The sequence below is a fragment of the Ranitomeya imitator genome, chromosome 3, assembly GCF_032444005.1.
Source record: "Ranitomeya imitator isolate aRanImi1 chromosome 3, aRanImi1.pri, whole genome shotgun sequence".
NCBI classification, from domain to species: domain Eukaryota; kingdom Metazoa; phylum Chordata; class Amphibia; order Anura; family Dendrobatidae; genus Ranitomeya; species Ranitomeya imitator.
The window spans coordinates 10,401,706-10,427,769 of record NC_091284.1 but is presented as its reverse complement, the minus strand read 5'-3'; the positions used below and the strand labels follow the sequence as shown (position 1 = coordinate 10,427,769).

The 26,064-nt window shown below is 55.2% G+C and overlaps 1 protein-coding gene across 2 annotated transcripts in view; it reads right to left on the bottom strand.

Annotated features, from left to right (window-relative positions):
* The window catches only part of CFAP91 (cilia and flagella associated protein 91), a 36,940-nt gene extending 12,389 nt beyond the window's left edge, over positions 1-24,551 (bottom strand). Inside the window, exons 1-9 of one of the 2 annotated variants that reach the window (XM_069760463.1) lie at positions 23,625-24,551; positions 12,190-12,266; positions 6,984-7,141; positions 4,922-5,002; positions 4,704-4,760; positions 4,432-4,601; positions 4,132-4,309; positions 3,357-3,514; positions 1,658-1,840 (exon numbers count right to left, since the gene is read on the bottom strand). In XM_069760463.1, coding sequence (XP_069616564.1) covers positions 1,658-1,840; positions 3,357-3,514; positions 4,132-4,309; positions 4,432-4,601; positions 4,704-4,760; positions 4,922-5,002; positions 6,984-7,141; positions 12,190-12,266; positions 23,625-23,775 — 1,213 coding nt within the window. In that variant the 5' untranslated portion in view covers positions 23,776-24,551. The remainder of the gene's footprint in view (positions 1-1,657; positions 1,841-3,356; positions 3,515-4,131; positions 4,310-4,431; positions 4,602-4,703; positions 4,761-4,921; positions 5,003-6,983; positions 7,142-12,189; positions 12,267-23,624) is intronic. The other variant, XM_069760464.1, reaches the window with a different exon arrangement.
* Between the last annotated feature and the right edge of the window lie 1,513 nt (positions 24,552-26,064).

Genomic DNA, 26,064 nt, shown 5'->3' with positions numbered 1-26,064 from the left:
CTAGACCCGGCCGTCCAGCCAAACTGAGCAATCGTGGGAGAAGAGCCTTGGTGAGAGGTAAAGAAGAACCCCAAGATCACTGTGGCTGAGCTCCAGAGATGCAGTAGGGGGATGGGAGAAAGTTCCACAAAGTCACCTATCACTGCAGCCCTCCACCAGTCGGGCATTTATGGCAGAGTGGTCCGACGGACGCCTCTCCTCAGTGCAAGACATATGAAAGCCGCATAGAGTTTGCTAAAAAAACATGAAGGACTCCCAGACTATGAGAAATAAGACTCTCTGGTCTGATGAGACGAAGATAGACCTTTTTGGTGATAACTCTAAGTGGTATGTGTGGAGAAAACCAGGCACTGCTCATCACCTGTCCAATACAATCCCCACAGAGAAACATGGTGGTGGCAGCATCATGCTATGGGGGTGTTTATCAGCTGCAGGGACAGGACGACTGGTTGTCATTGAAGGAAACATGAATGCGGCCAAGTACAGAGATATCCTGGATGAAAACCTCTTCCAGAGTGCTCTGGACCTCAGACTGGGCCGAAGGTTCACCTTCCAACAAGACAATGACCCTAAGCACACAGCTAAAATAACAAAGGAGCGGCTTCAGAACAACTCTGTGACCATTCCTGACCGGCCCAGCCAGAGCCCTGACCTAAACCCAGTGGAGCATCTCTGGAGAGACCTGAAAATGGTGTCCACCAACGTTCACCATCCAACCTGACGGAACTGGAGAGGATCTGCAAGGAAGAATGGCCGAGGATCCCCAAATCCAGGGGAGGAAAACTTGTTGCATCATTCCCAAGAAGACTCATGGCTGTACGAGCTCAAAAGGGGCTTCTACCCAATACTGAGCAAAGGGGCTGAAGACTTATGACCATGTGATAGTTCAGTTTTTCTTTTTTTAATACATTTGCAAAAATTTCCACATTTCAGTTTTTTTTCAGTGAAGATGGGGTGCAGAGTGAACATTAATGAGGAAAAAATGAAGTCAATTTACTAAATGGCTGCGATGAGACAAAGAGTGAAAAATGTAAAGGGGGCTGAATACTTTCCGTACCCACTGTAATAATAATATAGTAAATAACTCCAGGGCGGAGGCTGCTCAGGGGAAGAACTAAAAGACACACACATCCCATCACACCAGCCTCAACCACCAGCATTTACAACCCTCCTTAGAGGATGAAGGAGTTCGAGTGGATGATGGAGTGTGAGTAGTGTTGGTGAGTGGATGATGGAGTGTGAGTAGTGTTGATGAGTAGATGATGGTGAGTAGTGTTGGTGAGTGGATGATGGAGTGAGTAGTGTTGGTGAGTAGATGATGGAGTGTGAGTAGTGTTGGTGAGTAGATGATGGAGTGTGAGTAGTGTTGGTGAGTAGATGATGGAGTGTGAGTAGCGTTGGTGAGAGGATGATGGAGTGTGAGTAGTGTTGGTGAGTAGACAATGGTGAGTAGTGTTGGTGAGTAGATGATGGAGTGTGAGTAGTGTTGGTGAGTAGATGATGGTGTGTGAGTAGTGTTGGTGAGTAGATGATGGCATGTGAGTAGTGTTGGCGAGTAAGGTGTCTTTCCTGGTGTTTCTTGGGTCTCCCGTCGTCTCCCGTGACGGCGTCCATGCCCTCATTACACTGTATGACGCCCGTCACTCAGACCACTGACCCTGGTAGGAGTTCAGGAAGGGGCTCCTCACTGTGAACTGCTGTGAGAGGCGGTCTGGGAAGTAACCGATGCGGGAGAGCGGTGCGTACGCCTGGGAGGAGTAGTCCGTGTAGTCCCGGATTACGTCGCGTCTCTCCAGCTTCTCCTCCACGTTCCTCATCTTCTGCAACAACTTCCTGATCACTGCAGAGGGACAAGAAGCCGCAATATATATTACTGGCCATTATACGGTGGATATAAAGTCTACACGCCCCTGATAACAGCTCAGGTTTTATCCATGTAAATCCCTCCAAGAACAGTCACTTCAGGACTTTTTCCCCATTTAATGTCACCCATAAATCTGTGCAAATCCAGTGAGAGACAAACGGAAATAAAAATAACAAAACTAAGCTACTGTGGTTGTATAAGTGTGCACACCCCCTATAATCGGAGCTGTGGTTGTAACTATGTTACATAGTAATCAGCACTCAGCAGTCGTCATGTACATCGATTCTGATTAACCCCAGAGAAAGTGTCGCTGCTCCAGGAGGATTTTCCTGACATTTTCTGGTCTGTAAACAGCTGCCAACACAGCAAAGGATCTCACTGTGGAAAGTGTCAGGAGAAGGAACAAGAACGTTTCCTAGACATCAGATCTACCATGGACACTGAAGACGTCATCAAGAAGGGGCTGAAATCTGGCACAACTGTGACATTACTGAGAACTGGATGTCCCTCAGAAATTAAGAAAATAGTTCCTGGAGGCTACAAGAGGATGAGGGCAACATTAGAGGAGCTGCAGGAATCCCTGACCTGTCCTGGTTGTGTCCGGCAAGTGACCACAATCACTCTATTCTTCATATGTCCGGATTCTGGGGTCGGGGGTGACGGAGCCTTTTCTTACTAAAAATCTCCAGGCCGGTGATGTTCTACTCCATCACGTCGGCCAGAAGCAGGAAACGTGATCTGTCTGATGAGGCCGAGGGGGAAATATATAGCCTTAATTCCACTAGGTATAAAGTCACCACCCAAAGACCCCATCCCTACAGTGAGGTATGGTGGGGGCAGCATTGTTCTCTGGGGCTGGTTTTCGGCAGCTGTGAATGGGGCTTTAGCAAAGTGGGGGGAACAAATATCAGACAATTTCACATCAGAACCTTCTGGCCTCTGCTAAAAAAGCCGAAGATGACCCTGAGCGAACGCCACATCACCAGATTCACTGGGAGAAGAAAGATTTTTTTTTTCCACCTGGAAAGATTTCAGTTTTTTATTGACTTGTACAGGTCGCAGGTGACATTATAGAGGTTGTCCACTACTTTTACATTGATGGCCTATCCTTAGAATAGATCACCAATGTCTGGACGGTCAGTCAGGGTCCGACATCCGGCACCTCCCATTGATCAGATGATATCGGTGTTGGCGGCGGCCGGATGTACTCACTTACCAAGCTGCTCCGAGGACTTGTAGTGGCTGCCGCAGGGTACTACACATCCACGTCCTATTAATCTGAATATGAAGCGGAGGTGCAGTACCCGGCCCCGGCCAAGTAGACAGAGCAGCTTGGTAAGTGAGTACTCCCGGCCGGCGGCCGCCACCAGCACTGGTGACAGCTGATCAGAGGGGGTACCGGGTGTCGGACTGTAGCCGATCAGACACTGGTGACCTATCCTAAGGGCAGGTCATCAAGGAAAAAGTACTGACCCGGCAGCCGGGCTCTCACATTTCATGTGCTCTTTCCGGATGCGCCGGTCACGCTCTTCTTTCTCGATCTGCAGCTTCGTCCACTTGGCGTCCAGTCTCTTGGTGTCCAGTTCTTTCTCAGTTTCTTTCCTTTTCTGGAGAAGTTTCCGGAGAACCTCCAGCCGCGTCTCCTGTAACCTGGAAGGAAGAGGCGCAGGTCAGAAAAGACCACGAGCTCGGCTACACGGGGCTCAGTCACATGGTACTCGACCGCACAGGACTCGGCAGCACAGGACTCGGACGCACAGGACTCGGACGCACAGGACTCGGACGCACAGGACTCGGCAGCACAGGACTCGGACGCACAGGACTCGGACGCACAGGACTCGGACGCACAGGACTCGGACGCACAGGACACGGACGCACAGGACTCGGACGCACAGGACTCGGACGCACAGGACTCGGACGCACAGGACTCGGACGCACAGGACTCAGACGCACAGGACTCAGACGCACAGGACTCAGACGCACAGGACTCAGACGCACAGGACTCAGACGCACAGGACTCAGACGCACAGGACTCAGACGCACAGGACTCAGACGCACAGGACTCAGACGCACAGGACTCAGACGCACAGGACTCAGACGCACAGGACTCAGACGCACAGGACTCAGACGCACAGGACTCAGACGCACAGGACTCAGACGCACAGGACTCAGACGCACAGGACACGGACGCACAGGACTCGGCCGCACAGTACGTACCACACACGGCTCACGGACACACAGCGGTGAGGCGGCCATCACGGACTTACTTCTCAATCTCCCGCTCCCTGAAGGCCCACTCCTTCCTCTCCTGCTCGTCCATCATCCTCCGCCTCTTCTCCAGCTGGGAGGGATCGCTGAGCGGTGGCAGCGTGGCCTCCCAGGCTCGCTTCTCCCGTGCACGCTCGATCATCTCCACCTCGGCCAGTCCAGCCGGGAGGCCGCGTCCTGGGGACCCACAGATAGTGACAATGACCTGCACTGACACACTGCAGCAAACCCTGAGCATGCAGCCAGGAAAAAGAGCGAAAACATTTCTGCACCTGAGCAAAGAGGCAGCTCACACTCACCCCACGAGAGGTTGGCCAGCATCAGCACCTCTGGCACCGACCCGGGCCGCACCACAAACTGCGGACTGTAGGGGTCAGTCTGTGCCTCGCTGTCCCGGTAGTCAGTCTGGATGGCCACTGTGCGCACCGGAGGGGAGGGAGCCGCGTCCGGCCGATTGGGCTGCTCCACCCTGTCGTTAGGAATAAGGCTAGTACCGACACTTACTACCAGCCTGCAGGGGAAGTATAACTCCCATCGTGTGCAATGATGACGCCCGGACACATCCACTCACCTGGAGACGGCGAGGAGCACGTTGGGCACAGTCTGCTGAGAGAACGGGATCAGCGGCCTGAAACATAAGAGATGGTGGGATAATGGCAGCTGGCACACGCGTCACATGACTGAGGGGAGTTACAGACCCCCAAACTGCTGCCAACGCCAGAGATCTAGAGTCCATGGCTGCCCACTCGCCCGGCTCCACCTGCTGCCATCTGTCTACGGGGCACAAACCTCTCAAAGAACCTGTATCGGTCCCTGCCGGAGACATCGTCAGTATCAGCGTCACCCAAGATGAAGGACGGCGGCTGGGATCTGGAATACAACACAAAGGGTTAATGGTCATCACTACACAGGAGCACGGAGAAATGTGTGAGGACCCCGCACCCATCACCATATGTCTGCACTGCCCCCGCTGGTGACTGTCAGGCATTACACAGCCATCACTCCATGTCTGCACTGCCCCCGCTGGTGACTGTCAGGCATTACACAGCCATCACTCCATGTCTGCACTGCCCCCACTGGTCACTGTCAGGCATTACACAGCCATCACTCCATGTCTGCACTGCCCCCACTGGTCACTGTCAGGCATTACACAGCAGTCACTCCATGTCTGCACTGCCCCCGCTGGTGACTGTCAGGCATTACACAGCCATCACTCCATGTCTGCACTGCCCCCGCTGGTCACTGTCAGGCATTACACAGCAGTCACTCCATGTCTGCACCGCCCCCGCTGGTCACTGTCAGGTATTACACAGCAGTCACTCCATGTCTGCACTGCCCCCGCTGGTCACTGTCAGGCATTACACAGCCGTCACTCCATGTCTGCACTGCCCCCGCTGGTCACTGTCAGGTATTACACAGCAGTCACTCCATGTCTGCACTGCCCCCGCTGGTCACTGTCAGGCATTACACAGCAGTCACTCCATGTCTGCACTGCCCCCGCTGGTGACTGTCAGGCATTACACAGCAGTCACTCCATGTCTGCACTGCCCCCGCTGGTCACTGTCAGGTATTACACAGCAGTCACTCCATGTCTGCACTGCCCCCGCTGGTCACTGTCAGGTATTACACAGCAGTCACTCCATGTCTGCACTGCCCCCGCTGGTCACTGTCAGGTATTACACAGCAATCACTCCATGTCTGCACTGCCCCCGCTGGTCACTGTCAGGCATTACACAGCAGTCACTCCATGTCTGCACTGCCCCCGCTGGTCACTGTCAGGTATTACACAGCAGTCACTCCATGTCTGCACTGCCCCCGCTGGTCACTGTCAGGCATTACACAGCAGTCACTCCATGTCTGCACTGCCCCCGCTGGTCACTGTCAGGTACTACACAGCAGTCACTCCATGTCTGCACTGCCCCCGCTGGTCACTGTCAGGCATTACACAGCAGTCACTCCATGTCTGCACTGCCCCCGCTGGTCACTGTCAGGCATTACACAGCCGTCACTCCATGTCTGCACTGCCCCCGCTGGTCACTATCAGGTACTACACAGCAGTCACTCCATGTCTGCACTGCCCCCGCTGGTCACTGTCAGGCATTACACAGCCGTCACTCCATGTCTGCACTGCCCCCGCTGGTCACTGTCAGGCATTACACAGCAGTCACCCCATGTCTGCACTGCCCCCGCTGGTCACTGTCAGGCATTACACAGCCGTCACACCATGTCTGCACTGCCCCCGCTGGTCACTGTCAGGCATTACACAGCCGTCACACCATGTCTGCACTGCCCCCGCTGGTCACTGTCAGGTATTACACAGCAGTCACCCCATGTCTGCACTGCCCCCGCTGGTCACTGTCAGGCATTACACAGCCGTCACTCCATGTCTGCACTGCCCCCGCTGGTCACTGTCAGGCATTACACAGCAGTCACTCCATGTCTGCACTGCCCCCACTGGTCACTGTCAGGTACTACACAGCAGTCACACCATGTCTGCACTGCCCCCGCTGGTCACTGTCAGGCATTACACAGCCGTCACACCATGTCTGCACTGCCCCCGCTGGTCACTGTCAGGTATTACACAGCAGTCACCCCATGTCTGCACTGCCCCCGCTGGTCACTGTCAGGCATTACACAGCCGTCACTCCATGTCTGCACTGCCCCCGCTGGTCACTGTCAGGCATTACACAGCAGTCACTCCATGTCTGCACTGCCCCCGCTGGTCACTGTCAGGCATTACACAGCAGTCACTCCATGTCTGCACTGCCCCCGCTGGTCACTGTCAGGTATTACACAGCAGTCACCCCATGTCTGCACTGCCCCCTGCTGGTTGTTCTCAGCTATGACTTACACATTTAGCTGCTGCAGTGCCTTGCGTCTCTGCTCGTCTTTTCCCCTCCACTGGCGATTAATGAATTGGGGGATGGGGTCCCTGAGCTGCAGGCGCAGGGTGAAGCGCGGCTCATGCACCAACTCACTGAACATTGTGGGAAATTCTGGGACTTTTTGCTGAAATTAAAAAAAGAGAAATAAAGTTATGTTTGTACCAAGTGTCGTCCCCTAAATGCAAGATTATGGGGGTCCTGCACGGTAGTGACATCCATAAAAAGAAACGATGCTGTCAGCCCGAACTGTCAGTCACCAGGAGCAGCGGTGCGGAGTTACACCAGCCAGGGATTATGTGGTTGTGGCCCTGGGGTAGTGGTGAGATGCCATGACTCTAATGCCCACACCAAGAGCGAAAAGGGGCGAGGAGGGCGGAGAGAAAGGGGCGAGGAGGGCGGAGAGAAAGGGGCGAGGAGGGTGGAGAGGAAGGGGTGAGGAGGGCTGAGAGGAAGGGGTGAGGAGGGCTGAGAGGGCCAAGGATGGCAATGAGCAAGGGCCGAGAAAGGTGGAGAGAGGGCCGAGGTGAGTGGAGAAAAGGGGTGAGGAGAGCGGAAAGGGGCGAGAAGGGCGGAGAGAAAGGGGCGAGGAGGGCGGAGAGAAAGGGGCGAGGAGGGCGGAGAGAAAGGGGCGAGGAGGGTGGAGAGGAAGGGGTGAGGAGGGCTGAGAGGACCAAGGATGGCAATGAGCAAGGGCCGAGAAAGGTGGAGAGAGGGCCGAAGTGAGTGGAGAAAAGGGGTGAGGAGAGCGGAAAGGGGCGAGAAGGGCGGAGAGAAAGGGGCGAGGAGGGCGGAGAGAAAGGGGCAAGGAGGGCAGAGAGAAAGGGGCGAGGAGGGCAGAGAGAAAGGGGTGAGGAGGGCGGAGAGAAAGGGGCAAGGAGGGCAGAGAGAAAGGGGTGAGGAGGGCAGAGAGAAAGGGGTGAGGAGGGCTGAGAGGGCCGAGGATGGCGATGAGCAAGGGCCGAGAAAGGTGGAGAGAAGGCCGAGGTGAGTGGAGAAAAGGGGTGAGGAGAGTTGAAAGGGGCGAGAAGGGCGGAGAGGAAGGGGACGAGGAGGGCGGAGAGCAAGGTGCGAGGAGTGCGGAGAGAAAGGGGCGAGGAGGGTAGAGAGGAAGGGGCAAGTAGGGCGGAGAGAAAGGGGTGAGAAGGGCAGAGAGAAAGGGGCGAGGAGGGCAGAGAGAAAGGGGCGAGGAGGGCAGAGAGGAAAAGGCGAGGAGGGCAGAGAGAAAGGGGCGAGGAGGGCGGAGAGGAAGGGGCAAAGAGGGCAGAGAGGAAGGGGCAAAGAGGGCAGAGAGGAAGGGGCAAAGAGGGTGGAGAGGAAGGGGCAAAGAGGGTGGAGAGGAAGGGGGCAAAGAGGGCGGAGAGGAAGGGGCGAGGAGGGCGGAGAGAAAGGGGCGAGGAGGGCGGAGAGAAAGGGCCGAGGAGGGCGGAGAGGAAGGGGCAAAGAGGGTGGAGAGGAAGGGGCAAAGAGGGCGGAGAGGAAGGGGCGAGGAGGGCGGAGAGAAAGGGGCGAGGAGGGCGGAGAGAAAGGGGCGAGGAGGGCGGAGAGAAAGGGGTGAGAAGGGCAGAGAGAAAGGGGCGAGGAGGGCGGAGAGGAAAAGGTGAGGAGGGCAGAGAGAAAGGGGCGAGGAGGGCGGAGAGGAAGGGGCGAGGAGGGCGGAGAGGAAGGGGCAAAGAGGGCGGAGAGGAAGGGGCAAAGAGGGCGGAGAGGAAGGGGCAAAGAGGGTGTAGAAAAAGGGACAAGTAGGGCGGAGAGGAAGGGGCAAAGAGGGTGGAGAAAAAGGGGCGAGTAGGGCGGAGAGGAAGGGGCGAGTAGGGAAGAGAAAGGGGAGGGCAGAGAGAAAGGGGAGGGCAGAGAGAAAGGGGAGGGCAGAGAGAAAGGGGAGGGCAGAGAGAAAGGGGAGGGCAGAGAGAAAGGGGCGAGGAGGAAGGGGCAAGAAGAGCGGAGAGAAAAGGGCAAGGAGGGTGGAGAGAAAGGGGCAAGGAGGGCAGACAGAAAGGGGCAAGGAGGGCAGAGAGAAGGGGAGGAGTGGGGAGAGGAAAGGGTGAGATGAGCGGAGAAGGGGTGAAGAGGGCGGAGAGAAAGGGGCAAGGAGGGGGGGAGCGAAAAAGGGGCGAGGAGGGCGGAGAGAAAGGGGCGAAGAGGGCCAAGAGAAAGGGGCGAGGAGGGCCAAGAGAAAGGGGCGAGGAGGGCCGAGAGAAAGGGACAAGTAGGGCGGAGAGGAAGGAGGCGAGGAGGGCGGAGAGAAAGGGGCGAGGAGGGTAGAGAGGAAGGGGCAAGTAGGGAGGAGAGGAAGGGGCGAGGAGGGTGGAGAGAAAGGGGCAAGGAGGGCGGAGAGAAAGAGGCGAGGAGGGCAGAGAGGAAGGGGTGAGGAGGGCTGAGAGGGCCGAGGATATCGATGAGCAAGAGCCGAGAAAGGTGGAGAGAGGGCCGAGGTGAGTGGAGAATGGGTGTGAGGAGAGCGGAAAGGGGCGAGAAGTGTGGAGAGAAAGGGGCGAGGAGGGCGGAGAGAAAGGGGTGAGGAGGGTAGAGAGGAAGGGGCAAGTGGGGGGAATGAAAGGGGCGAGAAGGGCAGAGAGAAAGGGGCAAGGAGGGCGGAGAGGAAGGGGCGAGGAGGGCAGAGAGAAAGGGGCGAGGAGGGCAGAGAGGAAAGGGCGAGGAGGGCAGAGAGAAAGGGGCGAGGAGGGCAGAGAGAAAGAGGCAAGGAGGGCGGAGAGGAAGGGCCGAGGAGGGCGGAGAGGAAGGGGCGAGGAGGGCGGAGAGAAAGGGGCAAAGAGGGAGGAGAGAAAGGGGCAAGGAGGGTGGAGAAAAAGGGCCGAGGAGGGCGGAGAGGAAGGGGAGAGTAGGGAAGAGAAAGGGGAGGGCAGAGAGAAAGGGGCGAGGAGGGTGGAGAGGAAAGGGCAAGAAGAGCGGAGAGGAAGGGGCGAAGAGGGCGGAGAGAAAGGGGCAAGGAGGGCGGAGAGAAAGGGGCAAGGAGGGCAGAGAAAAAGGGGCGAGGAGGGGGGAGAGGAAAGGGCGAGAAGAGCGGAGAGGAAGGGGCAAAGAGAGCGGAGAGAAAGGGGCAAGGAGAGCGGAGAAAAAGGGCAAGGAGGGCGGAGAGAAAGGGCGAGGAGGGCAGAGAGAAAGGGGCGATGAGGGCGGAGAGAAAGGGGCAAGGAGGGCAGAGAGGAAGGGGTGAGGAGGGCTGATTGGGCCGAGGATGGCGATGAGCAAGGGCCGAGAAAGGTGGAGAGAGAAGGCCGAGGTGAGTGGAGAAAATGGGTGAGGAGAGCGGAAAAGGGCGAGAAGGGCGGAGAGGAAGGGGAGAGGAGGGCGGAGAGAAAGGGGCGAGGAGTCCTGAGCGAAGAGGGTGGAGATCCGCCCAGACGCCCACCAGTATCTAAGGTGCCAGAAGCCTCCTGGTAAGACCGCCACTGCCTTCCCGGCTGCCTGACAAACTGTGAGGATCCTTGCACTGTTATAGGGGACACGGCACATTCAGGACCCCCCTTTCTGAGCCACAATAAAAAAAAAAATCGTTCATCTGAAAGACTGACATACAATACCACATGTCTCCTGCAGGAGGCGCTGGGTCCTGCAATCTGCAGTCAGAAGACCCCTCTTATCCGCTTAGCGCCATCTGCTGGCAGGGTGGATTTGATTTAAATCTAACTGATTTAAATCACGATTTAAATCACGATTTAAATCACTAGTCAGTAAGGCTTGATTTAAATCAGTGATTTAAATCAAAGTTTCTACCTAACTGAATTTGACTCCGCAGAGGTCCCAGCCTCTTCTTCACGGCAAAAATTGTCATCTTCATCACCGCACTTCCCATGATGTTGCCTCATTCGCGCCACCAGGCCTTGCATCTCTTTGTTGCAACGTTTGCATTTTGCACGCATGCCTGCCTTACCGATAGACAAAGGAGCTTCATTAAAATATTCCCAAACTGGGTCTCTTTTACGGCCTGCTGCCATTATAAGGAAAGAATGTAATAAACCTCAGATCGTACACACAAACAGATCCAGACTTGTCTGTCTGTGGCTATGCTGCAGTATTGTGCTCAAAGTTTCACTTTCATTTTCTTGTCTGCTTGCCCTTCCTCCTCCTCACACTTAGATTCACATTCTTCTTGTGTTGTGCAGATCTATTCCACTCCAAACAATCAGAAACATATTGTCTAACTTCTTGGACTTGGCACTGAAGGGGTTGATTCTGTATTCATAGGTTTGTAGAACAATAGGATTAAGGTCTTTTTCTCAACTCTGTTCATGTTGTAACATTTTTGCCGTGAAGAAGAGGCTGGGACCTCTGCGGAGTCAAATTCAGTTTTGAGAACTGCGTAAGTAAAGCGAGCGTCTGTGATAATATAGGAGAGAAACTGCCCACAAATCCTACAGAAACCTCTGGAAGAGCATGGCATTGTGAATGTTACACATATACAGCCTTTATTCTACTGAGTTAAACAACTCAGCTTTATCTCATGATGGAAGAACCTTTGGATGGTAAAATATTTTCCTCAAAAAGCAGTTTATTGAAAAAAATCCGATTTAAATCAAAAAAATCCGATTTTTTTTATTTTTTTTAAAAAAAAAACATTGATTTTTATCCACCCTGTCTTCTGGACATGTGCAGCATTGCAGTGTAGGAGGTGTGGGTGCAGGAGAGCACGTCGTCCCCCGTCCATCGCTCTCCTACCACAGCTGGATTTCGTCTCTTTGGCAGTGGTGGAGGTGTAAAACATTACTGGAGCTAAAAACAAGACCCCAGAGAAGGAACGCCGTCCCGGCTGTGAGAACGGCCACAGGCGCGACTATACACCTGGCGCGACGTACGTGTGACACCAGAGGTTCTCGTCTCCTGTCACTCACACCAAAGGGGGAACAACAGAAAATAAACCCCCGAATGGCAGAAGAGGATATTTAGGGGATACAGTGTTATTACATCAACGCGCAAAAACATGATAATTCAGAAAAGACAAAAAAACTCTGACGCTATAAAGACAAGTCAGTAAGGAATGAAAGGTCCTGCCCCAAAACTGAAGGAGACCCCTGCGAATGAGACCCATCATCGTCATCTCCGCGGGCGACATCCGAGCGTCGTCTGCTCCCAGCACTGGGTGACGGCGGCGGCACGCCCGGACCTTGCCCACCACCGTCAGATCGGTCAGGGGCGGACCCCCGCTGTACGCACCATCCGGTCGTGTGACACGTGCGCTCGGAGCGCGGCCTGAGCATGGTCCTTCTCACTGGACAACGTGTGCACGGGATCTGGAGGAGGAAAGCAACAAGGGTTACCACACCAGGAGGAGGACGGAGAAGAGAAAGTCAGAAGGAGGAGGACGGAGAAGAGAAAGTCAGAAGGAGGAGGACGAACGAGGAGGATGGAGGAGCAAAGCAACAAGTGTCACCACACCAGGAGGAGGACGGAGAAGAGAAAGTCAGAAGGAGGAGGACGAACGAGGAGGATGGAGGAGGAAAGCAACAAGTGTCACCACACCAGGAGGAGGACGGAGAAGAGAAAGTCAGAAGGAGGAGGACGGTGAAGAGAAAGTCAGAAGGAGGAGGACGCAGGATGGAGGAGGTGAACGAAGAGGATGGAGGAGGAAAGCAACAAGTGTCACCACACCAGGAGGAGGACGGAGAAGAGAAAGTCAGAAGGAGGAGGACGGAGGATGGAAGGGGTGAACGAGGAGGACGACAGAGGAGGATGAGGACAGAGGAGAAGGATGGACGAGGTGAAAGAGGAGGATGGAGGAGGACAGAGGAGGAGGAATATAGAGGAGGATGATGAAAAGAAAGCACTAGTCAGAAAAAGAAGGACGCAGGACAGACGGGGTGAACGAGCAGGATGGAGGAGGATGGAGGAGAAGGAGGATGGAGGAGGACAGAGGACGACAAAGGAGGACCACAGAGGAGGAGGATGGAGGAAGGAAGACAGAAGAGGGGGAGGAAAGAGGAGGAGGATGTAGGAAGAGGACAGTGAAGAGAAAGCCTAGTCAGAAGAAGGAGGACGTATAATGGGGGGGGTGGGGGAAAGCGAACATGGAGTAGGACAGAGGAGGATGGAGGAGGACCACAGAGGAGGAGGACAGAGGAGGAGGATGTGGGAGGAGGACAGAGGAGGATGGAGGAGGAGAGTGGAGGATGTAGTAGGAGGATGCAGGATAAAGGGGGCGAACATGGAGGAGGATGGAGGAGGACCACAGTGGAGGAGGGCGGAGGAGGACAGAGGTGGAGGATGTAGGAGGAGGACAGAGGAGGATGTAGTAGGAGGATGCAGGATGGAGGGGGCGAACATGGAGGAGGATGGAGGAGGAAGACAGAAGAGGGGGAAGAAAGAGGAGGAGGATGGAGGAGGACATAGGATGGAGGGGCGAACGAGGAGGACAGAGGAGGATCGAGGAGAATGGAGGAGGATGAAGGAGGACAAAGGAGGGGGAGGAAAGAGGAGGACAAAGAGGTGGATAGAGGACAGAGGAGGAGGACAGAGGAGATGGATGGAGGAAAAAAGGATGGAGTAGGAGGGGAAGTAGGAAGAGTAGTATGAGGAGGGGCTAGATGGAGGAGAAGAAGGATGGAGGGGCGAACAAGGAGGATGGAGGAGGAGGGGGAAAAAGGAGGTGGATGGAGGACAGTAGAGTAGGATGGAGGAGGGGGAGGAAAGAGGAGGAGGAGGATTTGAGGGAGGACAAAAATGGATGGAGGACAGAGGAGGAGGGGAAGAATGGAGGACGGAGGACAGAGGAGATGGATGGAGCAAAAAAGAAGGATGGAGGAGGATGAGAGGAAGGAGAAGGAGGACTAAGAGGAGGTGCTAGATGGAGGGGGATGTAGGATGGGGCAGAATCGAAGGAGGACTGAGGAGGAGGCAGAAGAGGAGGATGGAAGAAGAAGACAGAGGAGGAGGATGGAGGAGAAAAGGAAGGAAAGAGGAGGTAGATGGAGAATTAGGGGAAGGACAGAGGAGGACGGAAGAGAACTGAGGAGGAAATGGACGGAGGACAAAGAAGGATGAAGGAGGGGAAGGAGGAAGGCCGGAACGTAGCAGAGTGACACATGAAAGAACAACAGCCGGAACGTAACAGAGTGACACATGAAGGAGCAACAGCCAGAAAGTAACAGAGTGACAGATGAAGGAGCAACAGCCAGGAACATAACGGAGTGACACAAGAAAGAGCAACAGCCGGAACGTAACGGAGTGACACAAGAAAGAGCAACAGCCGGAATGTAGCAGAGTGACACAAGAAAGAGCAACAGCCGGAATGTAGCAGAGTGACACATGAAGGAGTAACAGCCGGAACGTAACAGAGTGACACATGAAGGAGTAACAGCCGGAACGTAACGGAGTGACACAAGAAAGAGCAACAGCCGGAATGTAGCAGAGTGACACAAGAAAGAGCAACAGCCGGAATGTAGCAGAGTGACACAAGAAAGAGCAACAGCCGGAATGTAGCAGAGTGACACATGAAGGAGCAACAACTGGAATGTAACGGAGTGACACAAGAAAGAGCAACAGCCGGAACATAGCGGAGTGATGGGATAATTCGGGGTCTCGGGATAATTCGGGGTCTCGGGATAATTCGGGGTCTCGGGATAGTTCGGGGTCTCGGGATAATTCGGGGTCTCGGGATAATTCGGGGTCTCGGGATAATTCGGGGTCTCGGGATAATTCGGGGGCTCGGGATAATTCGGGGGCTCGGGATAATTCGGGGGCTCGGGATAATTCGGGGACTCGGGATAATTCGGGGGCTCGGGATGATTCGGGGTCTCGGGATAATTCGGGGTCTCGGGATAATTCGGGGTCTCGGGATAATTCGGGGTCTCGGGATAGTTCGGGGTCTCGGGATAGTTCAGGGTCTCGGGATAATTCGGGGTCTCGGGATAGTTCGGGGGCTCGGGATAATTCGGGGGCTCGGGATAATTCAGGGTCTCGGGATAATTCGGGGTCTCGGGATAATTCGGGGTCTCGGGATGATTCGGGTGTCGGGATAATTCGGGTCTTGGGATAATTCGGGGGCTCGAGTATCACCTATCAGGGTCTCGGTATAGTTCAGGTCTCGGGATAATTCGGGTCTCGGGATAATTCGGGTCTCGGGATAATTCGGGGTCTCGGGATAATTCGGGGTCTCGGGATAATTCGGGGGCTCGGGATAATTCGGGGGCTCGGGATAATTCGGGGGCTCGGGATAATTGGAGGGGGATGTAGGATGGGGCAGAATCGAAGGAGGACTGAGGAGGAGGCAGAAGAGGAGGATGGAAGAAGAAGACAGAGGAGGAGGATGGAGGAGAAAAGGAAGGAAAGAGGAGGTAGATGGAGAATTAGGGGAAGGACAGAGGAGGACGGAAGAGAACTGAGGAGGAAATGGACGGAGGACAAAGAAGGATGAAGGAGGGGAAGGAGGAAGGCCGAAACGTAGCAGAGTGACACATGAAAGAACAACAGCCGGAACGTAACAGAGTGACACATGAAGGAGCAACAGCCAGAAAGTAACAGAGTGACAGATGAAGGAGCAACAGCCAGGAACATAACGGAGTGACACAAGAAAGAGCAACAGCCGGAACGTAACGGAGTGACACAAGAAAGAGCAACAGCCGGAATGTAGCAGAGTGACACAAGAAAGAGCAACAGCCGGAATGTAGCAGAGTGACACATGAAGGAGTAACAGCCGGAACGTAACAGAGTGACACAAGAAAGAGCAACAGCCGGAATGTAGCAGAGTGACACAAGAAAGAGCAACAGCCGGAATGTAGCAGAGTGACACAAGAAAGAGCAACAGCCGGAATGTAGCAGAGTGACACATGAAGGAGCAACAACTGGAATGTAACGGAGTGACACAAGAAAGAGCAACAGCCGGAACATAGCGGAGTGATGGGATAATTCGGGGTCTCGGGATAATTCGGGGTCTCGGGATAATTCGGGGTCTCGGGATAATTCGGGGTCTCGGGATAGTTCGGGGTCTCGGGATAATTCGGGGTCTCGGGATAATTCGGGGGCTCGGGATAATTCGGGGGCTCGGGATAATTCGGGGGCTCGGGATAATTCGGGGGCTCGGGATAATTCGGGGGCTCGGGATGATTCGGGGGCTCGGGATGATTCGGGGTCACGGGATGATTCGGGGTCTCGGGATAATTCGGGGGCTCGGGATAATTCGGGGGCTCGGGATAATTCGGGGGCTCGGGATAATTCGGGGGCTCGGGATGATTCGGGGTCTCGGGATAATTCGGGTCTCGGGATAATTCGGGGGCTCGGGATAATTCGGGGGCTCGGGATAATTCGGGGGCTCGGGATAATTCGGGGGCTCGGGATAGTTCGGGGGCTCGGGATGATTCGGGGGCTCGGGATGATTCGGGGTCTCGGGATAATTCGGGTCTCGGGATAATTCGGGGGCTCGGGATAATTCGGGGGCTCGGGATAATTCGGGGGCTCGGGATAATTCGGGGGCTCGGGATAATTCGGGGTCTCGGGATAATTCGGGGCTCGGGATAATTCGGGGTCTCGGGATGATTCGGGGGCTCGGGATAATTCGGGGTCTCGGGATAATTCGGGGGCTCGGGATGATTCGGGGTCACGGGATGATTCGGGGTCTCGGGATAATTCGGGGGCTCGGGATAATTCGGGGGCTCGGGATAATTCGGGGGCTCGGGATAATTCGGGGGCTCGGGATGATTCGGGGTCTCGGAATAATTCGGGGTCTCGGGATAATTCGGGGTCTCGGGATAATTCGGGGGCTCGGGATAATTCGGGGTCTCGGGATAATTCGGGGACTCGGGATAATTCGGGGGCTCGGGATGATTCGGGGTCTCGGGATAATTCGGGGTCTCGGGATAATTCGGGGTCTCGGGATAATTCGGGGTCTCGGGATAGTTCGGGGTCTCGGGATAGTTCAGGGTCTCGGGATAATTCGGGGTCTCGGGATAGTTCGGGGGCTCGGGATAATTCGGGGGCTCGGGATAATTCAGGGTCTCGGGATAATTCGGGGTCTCGGGATAATTCGGGGTCTCGGGATGATTCGGGTGTCGGGATAATTCGGGTCTTGGGATAATTCGGGGGCTCGAGTGTCACCTATCAGGGTCTCGGTATAGTTCAGGTCTCGGGATAATTCGGGTCTCGGGATAATTCGGGTCTCGGGATAATTCGGGGTCTCGGGATAATTCGGGGTCTCGGGATAATTCGGGGTCTCGGGATCATTCGGGGTCTCGGGATAATTCGGGGTCTCGGGATAGTTCGGGTCTCTGGATAATTCGGGGTCTCGAGTGTCACCTATCAGGGTCTCGGTATAGTTCAGGTCTCGGGATAATTCGGGGGCTCGGGATAATTCGGGGGCTCGGGATAATTCGGGGGCTCGGGATAGTTCGGGGGCTCGGGATGATTCGGGGGCTCGGGATGATTCGGGGGCTCGGGATAATTCGGGGTCTCGGGATAATTCGGGGTCTCGGGATAATTCGGGGTCTCGGGATAATTCGGGGTCTCGGGATGATTCGGGTCTCGGGATAATTCGGGGTCTCGGGATAATTCGGGGTCTCGGGATAATTCGGGGTCTCGGGATAATTCGGGGTCTCGGGATAATTCGGGGTCTCGGGATAATTCGGGGGCTCGGGATAATTCGGGGGCTCGGGATAATTCGGGGGCTCGGGATAATTCGGGGGCTCGGGATAGTTCGGGGGCTCGGGATAATTCGGGGTCTCGGGATAATTCGGGGTCTCGGGATAATTCGGGGTCTCGGGATAATTCGGGGGCTCGGGATAATTCGGGGGCTCGGTATAGTTCGGGTCTCGGGATAATTCGGGTCTCGGGATAATTCGGGGGCTCGGGATAATTCGGGGGCTCGGGATAATTCGGGGGCTCGGGATAATTCGGGGGCTCGGGATAATTCGGGTCTCGGGATAATTCGGGGTCTCGGGATAATTCGGGGGCTCGGGATAGTTCAGGTCTCGGGATAATTCGGGGTCTCGGGATGATTCGGGGTCTCGGGATAATTCGGGGTCTCGGGATAATTCGGGGTCTCGGGATAATTCGGGGGCTCGGGATAATTCGGGGGCTCGGGATAATTCGGGGGCTCGGGATAATTCGGGGGCTCGGGATAATTCGGGGGCTCGGGATAATTCGGGGCTCGGGATAATTCGGGGTCTCGGGATAATTCGGGGGCTCGGGATAATTCGGGGGCTCGGGATAATTCGGGGGCTCGGGATAATTCGGGGGCTCGGGATAATTCGGGGGCTCGGTATAGTTCGGGTCTCGGGATAATTCGGGTCTCGGGATAATTCGGGGGCTCGGGATAATTCGGGGGCTCGGGATAATTCGGGGGCTCGGGATAATTCGGGGGCTCGGGATAATTCGGGTCTCGGGATAATTCGGGGTCTCAGGATAATTCGGGGGCTCGGGATAGTTCAGGTCTCGGGATAATTCGGGGTCTTGGGATGATTCGGGGTCTCGGGATAATTCGGGGTCTCGGGATAATTCGGGGTCTCGGGATAATTCGGGGGCTCGGGATAATTCGGGGGCTCGGGATAATTCGGGGTCTCGAGTGTCACCTATCAGGGGCTCGGGATAGTTCAGGTCTCGGGATAATTCGGGGTCTCGGGATAATTCGGGTCTCGGGATAATTCGGGTCTCGGGATAATTCGGGGGCTCGGGATAATTCGGGTCTCGGGATAATTCGGGGTCTCGGGATAATTCGGGTCTCGGGATAATTCGGGTCTCGGGATAATTCGGGGGCTCGGGATAATTCGGGGGCTCGGGATAATTCGGGGGCTCGGGATAGTTCGAGTCTCGGGATAATTCGGGGGCTCGGGATAATTCGGGTCTCGGGATAGTTCGGGGTCTCGGGATAATTCGGGTCTCGGGATAGTTCGGGGTCTCGGGATGATTCGGGGTCTCGGGATGATTCGGGGTCTCGGGATGATTCGGGTGTCGGGATAATTCGGGGGCTCGGGATAATTCGGGGGCTCGGGATAATTCGGGGGCTCGGGATGATTCGGGGTCTCGGGATGATTCGGGGTCTCGGGATAATTCGGGTCTCGGGATAATTCGGGGTCTCGGGATAATTCGGGGTCTCGGGATGATTCGGGGGCTCGGGATAATTCGGGTCTCGTATAGTTCGGGGGTCGGTATAGTTCGGGGGTCGGTATAATTCGGGGTCTCGGGATAATTCGGGGTCTCGGGATAGTTCGAGTCTCGGGATAATTCGGGGTCTCGGGATGATTCGGGGTCTCGGGATGATTCGGGGGCTCGGGATAATTCGGGGGCTCGGGATAATTCGGGGGCTCGGGATAATTCGGGGGCTCGGGATAATTCGGGGGCTCGGGATAATTCGGGGGCTCGGGATAATTCGGGGGCTCGGGATAATTCGGGGGTCGGTATAGTTCGGGTCTCGTATAGTTCGGGGGTCGGTATAGTTCGGGGTCTCGGGATAGTTCGGGTCTCGGGATAATTCGGGGGCTCGGGATAATTCGGGGGTCGGTATAGTTCGGGGGTCGGTATAATTCGGGGGTCGGTATAGTTCGGGGGTCGGTATAGTTCGGGTCTCGTATAGTTCGGGGGTCGGTATAGTTCGGGGTCTCGGGATAGTTCGGGTCTCGGGATAATTCGGGGTCTCGGGATAATTCGGGGTCTCGGGATAGTTCGGGTCTCGGGATAATTCGGGGTCTCGGGATAGTTCGGGTCTCGGGATAATTCGGGGGCTCGGGATAATTCGGGGTCTCGGGATAATTCGGGGGCTCGGGATAATTCGAGTCTCGGGATAATTCGGGGTCTCGGGATAATTCGGGGTCTCGGGATAGTTCGGGTCTCGGGATAATTCGGGGTCTCGGGATAGTTCGGGTCTCGGGTCAATTCGGGGTCTCGGGATAATTCGGGGTCTCGGGATAGTTCGGGGGCTCGGGATAATTCGGGGTCTCGGGATAATTCGGGGGCTCGGGATAATTCGGGGGCTCGGGATAATTCGGGGGCTCGAGTGTCACCTATCAGGGTCTCGGTATAGTTCAGGTCTCGGGATAATTCGGGGTCTCGGGATAATTCGGGGTCTCGGGATAATTCGGGGTCTCGGGATAATTCGGGGTCTCGGGATAATTCGGGGTCTCGGGATAATTCGGGGTCTCGGGATAGTTCAGGTCTCGGGATAATTCGGGTCTCGGGATAATTCGGGGGCTCGGGATAATTCGGGGGCTCGGGATAATTCGGGGGCTCGGGATAATTCGGGGGCTCGGGATAGTTCAGGTCTCGGGATAATTCGGGTCTCGGGATAATTCGGGGGCTCGGGATAATTCGGGGGCTCGGGATAATTCGGGGGCTCGGGATAATTCGGGGGCTCGGGATAGTTCAGGTCTCGGGATAATTCGGGGCTCGGGATAATTCGGGGGCTCGGGATAATTCGAGGGCTCGGGATAATTCGGGGGCTCGGGATAATTCGGGGGCTCGGGATAATTCGGGTCTCGGGATAATTCGGGGTCTCGGGATAATTCGGGGGCTCGGGATAATTCGAGTCTCGGGATAATTCGGGGTCTCGGGATAATTCGGGGTCTCGGGATAGTTCGGGTCTCGGGATAATTCGGGGTCTCGGGATAGTTCGGGTCTCGGGATAATTCGGGGTCTCGGGATAATTCGGGGTCTCGGGATAGTTCGGGGGCTCGGGATAATTCGGGGTCTCGGGATAATTCGGGGGCTCGGGATAATTCGGGGGCTCGGGATAATTCGGGGGCTCGAGTGTCACCTATCAGGGTCTCGGTATAGTTCAGGTCTCGGGATAATTCGGGGTCTCGGGATAATTCGGGGTCTCGGGATAATTCGGGGTCTCGGGATAATTCGGGGTCTCGGGATAATTCGGGGTCTCGGGATAATTCGGGGTCTCGGGATAATTCGGGGTCTCGGGATAGTTCAGGTCTCGGGATAATTCGGGTCTCGGGATAATTCGGGGGCTCGGGATAATTCGGGGGCTCGGGATAATTCGGGGGCTCGGGATAATTCGGGGGCTCGGGATAGTTCAGGTCTCGGGATAATTCGGGTCTCGGGATAATTCGGGGGCTCGGGATAATTCGGGGGCTCGGGATAATTCGGGGGCTCGGGATAATTCGGGGTCTCGGGATAGTTCAGGTCTCGGGATAATTCGGGTCTCGGGATAATTCGGGGGCTCGGGATAATTCGGGGGCTCGGGATAATTCGGGGGCTCGGGATAATTCGGGGGCTCGGGATAATTCGGGTCTCGGGATAATTCGGGGGCTCGGGATAATTCGGGGGCTCGGGATAATTCGGGGGCTCGGGATAATTCGGGGTCTCGGGATAGTTCAGGTCTCGGGATAATTCGGGTCTCGGGATAATTCGGGGGCTCGGGATAATTCGGGGGCTCGGGATAATTCGGGGGCTCGGGATAATTCGGGGGCTCGGGATAGTTCAGGTCTCGGGATAATTCGGGTCTCGGGATAATTCGGGGGCTCGGGATAATTCGGGGGCTCGGGATAATTCGGGGGCTCGGGATAATTCGGGGTCTCGGGATAGTTCAGGTCTCGGGATAATTCGGGTCTCGGGATAATTCGGGGGCTCGGGATAATTCGGGGGCTCGGGATAATTCGGGTCTCGGGATAATTCGGGGGCTCGGGATAATTCGGGGGCTCGGGATAATTCGGGGGCTCGGGATAATTCGGGGTCTCGGGATAGTTCAGGTCTCGGGATAATTCGGGTCTCGGGATAATTCGGGGGCTCGGGATAATTCGGGGGCTCGGGATAATTCGGGGGCTCGGGATAATTCGGGGGCTCGGGATAATTCGGGTCTCGGGATAATTCGGGGGCTCGGGATAATTCGGGGGCTCGGGATAATTCGGGGGCTCGGGATAATTCGGGGTCTCGGGATAGTTCAGGTCTCGGGATAATTCGGGTCTCGGGATAATTCGGGGGCTCGGGATAATTCGGGGGCTCGGGATAATTCGGGGGCTCGGGATAATTCGGGGGCTCGGGATAGTTCAGGTCTCGGGATAATTCGGGTCTCGGGATAATTCGGGGGCTCGGGATAATTCGGGGGCTCGGGATAATTCGGGGGCTCGGGATAATTCGGGGTCTCGGGATAATTCGGGGGCTCGGGATAATTCGGGTCTCGGGATGATTCGGGGTCTCGGGATGATTCGGGGTCTCGGGATGATTCGGGGTCTCGGGATAATTCGGGTCTCGGGATAATTCGGGGTCTCGGGATAATTCGGGGTCTCGGGATAATTCGGGGGCTCGGGATAATTCGGGGGCTCGGGATAATTCAGGTCTCGGGATAATTCGGGTCTCGGGATAATTCGGGTGTCGGGATAATTCGGGTGTCGGGATAGTTCGGGGGCTCGGGATAATTCGGGGTCTCGGGATAATTCGGGGTCTCGGGATGATTCGGGGTCTCGGGATAATTCGGGTCTCGGGATAATTCGGGGGCTCGGGATAATTCGGGGGCTCGGGATAATTCGGGTCTCGGGATGATTCGGGGTCTCGGGATGATTCGGGGTCTCGGGATAATTCGGGTCTCGGGATAATTCGGGTCTCGGGATAATTCGGGGTCTCGGGATGATTCGGGGCTCGGGATAATTCGGGGGCTCGGGATAATTCGGGGGCTCGGGATAATTCGGGGGCTCGGGATAATTCGGGGGCTCGGGATAATTCGGGGGCTCGGGATAATTCGGGGCTCGGGATAATTCGGGGTCTCGGGATAATTCGGGTCTCGGGATAATTCGGGTCTCGGGATAATTCGGGGTCTCGGGATAATTCGGGGTCTCGGGATAATTCGGGGTCTCGGGATAATTCGGGTCTCGGGATAATTCGGGTCTCGGGATAATTCGGGGTCTCGGGATAATTCGGGTCTCGGGATAGTTCGGGGGCTCGGGATAATTCGGGGGCTCGGGATAATTCGGGGGCTCGGGATAATTCGGGGTCTCGGGATAATTCGGGGGCTCGGGATAATTCGGGGGCTCGGGATAATTCGGGGGCTCGGGATAATTCGGGGCTCGGGATAATTCGGGGTCTCGGGATAATTCGGGTCTCGGGATAATTCGGGTCTCGGGATAATTCGGGGTCTCGGGATAATTCGGGGTCTCGGGATAATTCGGGGTCTCGGGATAATTCGGGTCTCGGGATTATTCGGGTCTCGGGATAATTCGGGGTCTCGGGATAATTCGGGTCTCGGGATAGTTCGGGGGCTCGGGATAATTCGGGGGCTCGGGATAATTCGGGGGCTCGGGATAATTCGGGGTCTCGGGATAATTCGGGGGCTCGGGATAATTCGGGGGCTCGGGATAATTCGGGGTCTCGGGATAATTCGGGGTCTCGGGATAATTCGGGGGCTCGGGATAATTCGGGGGCTCGGGATAATTCGGGGTCTCGGGATAATTCGGGGTCTCGGGATAATTCGGGGGCTCGGGATAATTCGGGGGCTCGGGATAATTCGGGGTCTCGGGATAATTCGGGTCTCGGGATAGTTCGGGGGCTCGGGATAATTCGGGGGCTCGGGATAATTCGGGGTCTCGGGATAGTTCGGGTGTCGGGATAGTTCGGGTGTCGGGATAGTTCGGGTGTCACCTATCAGGGTCTCGGGATAGTTCGGGGGTCGGTATAGTTCGGTCGGTGTCCTGGCTTAGTTCGGGGCGGCTGTCCGCCGGTCTCGGTACCGTATAGGAAGTCGTAGCTGCGGCTGGCCCGGTACCGCGCTCCGGGGCCCGGCGGGGCTCTGGTCAGGGTCCGGCTCATGATGCTGCTGTGGAGCTCAGACCGCGGAGGATCAGTGTAACCTGTCACCATGGAGACTGAAGATCGCCGCATTCAGTTGCCAGAGACACGCTGGTCACGTGATCGGTGTTGGTGACTACATTTCCCGGCATCCTGAGCGGTGAACGATTGAGCGTGCGCATTGTGCAGCTCCGCCTTCTTGTTATCGAAAGATCTGAGGGCGATGGGCACGTGACAACAGGCCCCGCCCACATGAGCAGTGTTCATAGTAACCATGGAGACGCAGAGCCGCCGCGCAGAACAAAGAGGAGGATGGGCGAGCGAGGCCGTGCGCTGCGGACTTCCCTGAGGGTCTCCTGCGCCCTCCGTCTCCCGCCACTCGTCTGTCACATGACGTCCATCACTGCAGAAAGCCGCGTCAGTCTTCGCTCTGTTTGCAGTGTGTGAGTGGAAAGAACCGCAGATCCTGCGCTCAGCGCTGAGGGTTCGGTACATTTACATCCGCACATTACTCTCGTCAGCTCCAGACTGACACATTGTGACGAGGCTTCTGTTGCAGGTGTTACTGGAGCGCCCCCATAGGGCAGTGGGTACTCGGTACCGGGTCCTGCGGTTCACAGGGGGATGTCACGGTGTTCGGTCAGGGTGACGACGCTGCTTGGGGTCCGCTGGGGTGATGGAATGGCAGCCGGGTGGTATACCTTCCCACAGGTGAAGTGTGTCCCCAGGGCTTCCCACTGAGGTGGATGGTGATGGTGTGAGGTTCAGCCAGGGCTGCCACTAGAAATTTCGGGGCCCCATACTGGCAAAATTTTCGGGGCCCCCTTGAGACCCCGCCCAGGCTCCACCCCAGCCCCGCCTCCAGGCTCCACCCCAGCCCCGCCTCCAGGCTCCACCCCAGCCCCGCCTCCAGGCTCCACCCCAGCCCCGCCTCCAGGCTCCACCCCACGAACTGTCCACAGTCCCACAGCTCTCTCTTGGAAAATTTCCACTTCTCACCTATCACACATTGACAGTTCCCATCACCAGATCACACATATAGCCGGCAGCTTTTGTTTTGGCCAAAAGATTTTTTCAGCCACCATAACACGGTAGACACTTTTGGCCGGGCCCTACTGTACTGTAACCTACTAAATATTTGTTAAAATATGCAATACAATTTAGGTATATTTTTATTTATTTTTCAATTTTTAAAATGACCTATAATACTACATACAAGGAACAAATACCACCGCACTATGACCAGATGACATATTACCACCACAGTGATCGAATAATATAAAATACAAGGAACAAATACCGCTACACCATGACCAGACCGCATATAACCACAAATGACTGAATACTACAATACTGATCAGTAATAAAAAAAAACCCCACAATACTATCACCATCAGTGCCATTATACACAGGAGATCTGTAATTAGTGTCTGTGTACAGGTAATACAGTGATCACCGGTGACATCATACACAGGAGCTCTGTATATAATGTACAGGTAATACAGTGATCACCGGTGACATTATACACAGGAGCTCTGTATACAGTGTCAGTGTACAGGTAATACAGTGATCACCGGTGACATCATACACAGGAGCTCTGTATACAGTGTCAGTGTACAGGTAATACAGTGATCACCGGTGACATTATACACAGGAGCTCTGTATATAGTGTCAGTGTACAGGTAATACAGTGATCACTAGTGACATTATACACAGGAGCTCTGTATACAGTGTCAGTGTACAGGTAATACAGTGATCACTAGTGACATTATACATAGGAGCTCTGTATATAGTGTCAGTGTACAGGTAATACAGTGATCACTAGTGACATTATACATAGGAGCTCTGTATATAGTGTCAGTGTACAGGTAATACAGTGATCACTAGTGACATTATACATAGGAGCTCTGTATATAGTGTCAGTGTACAGGTAATACAGTGATCACTAGTGACATTATACACAGGAGCTCTGTATATAGTGTCAGTGTACAGGTAATACAGTGATCACCGGTGACATCATACACAGGAGCTCTGTATACAGTGTCAGTGTACAGGTAATACAGTGATCACTAGTGACATTATACATAGGAGCTCCGTATATAGTGTCAGTGTACAGGTAATACAGTGATCACTAGTGACATTATACATAGGAGCTCTGTATATAGTGTCAGTGTACAGGTAATACAGTGATCACTAGTGACATTATACATAGGAGCTCTGTATATAGTGTCAGGCTACATGTAATACAGTGATCACCAGTGACATTATACACACGAGCTCTGTATGCAGTGTCTGTGTACAGGTAATACAGTGATCACCGGTGACATTATACACAGGAGCTCTGTATACAGTGTCAGTGTACAGGTAATACAGTGATCACTA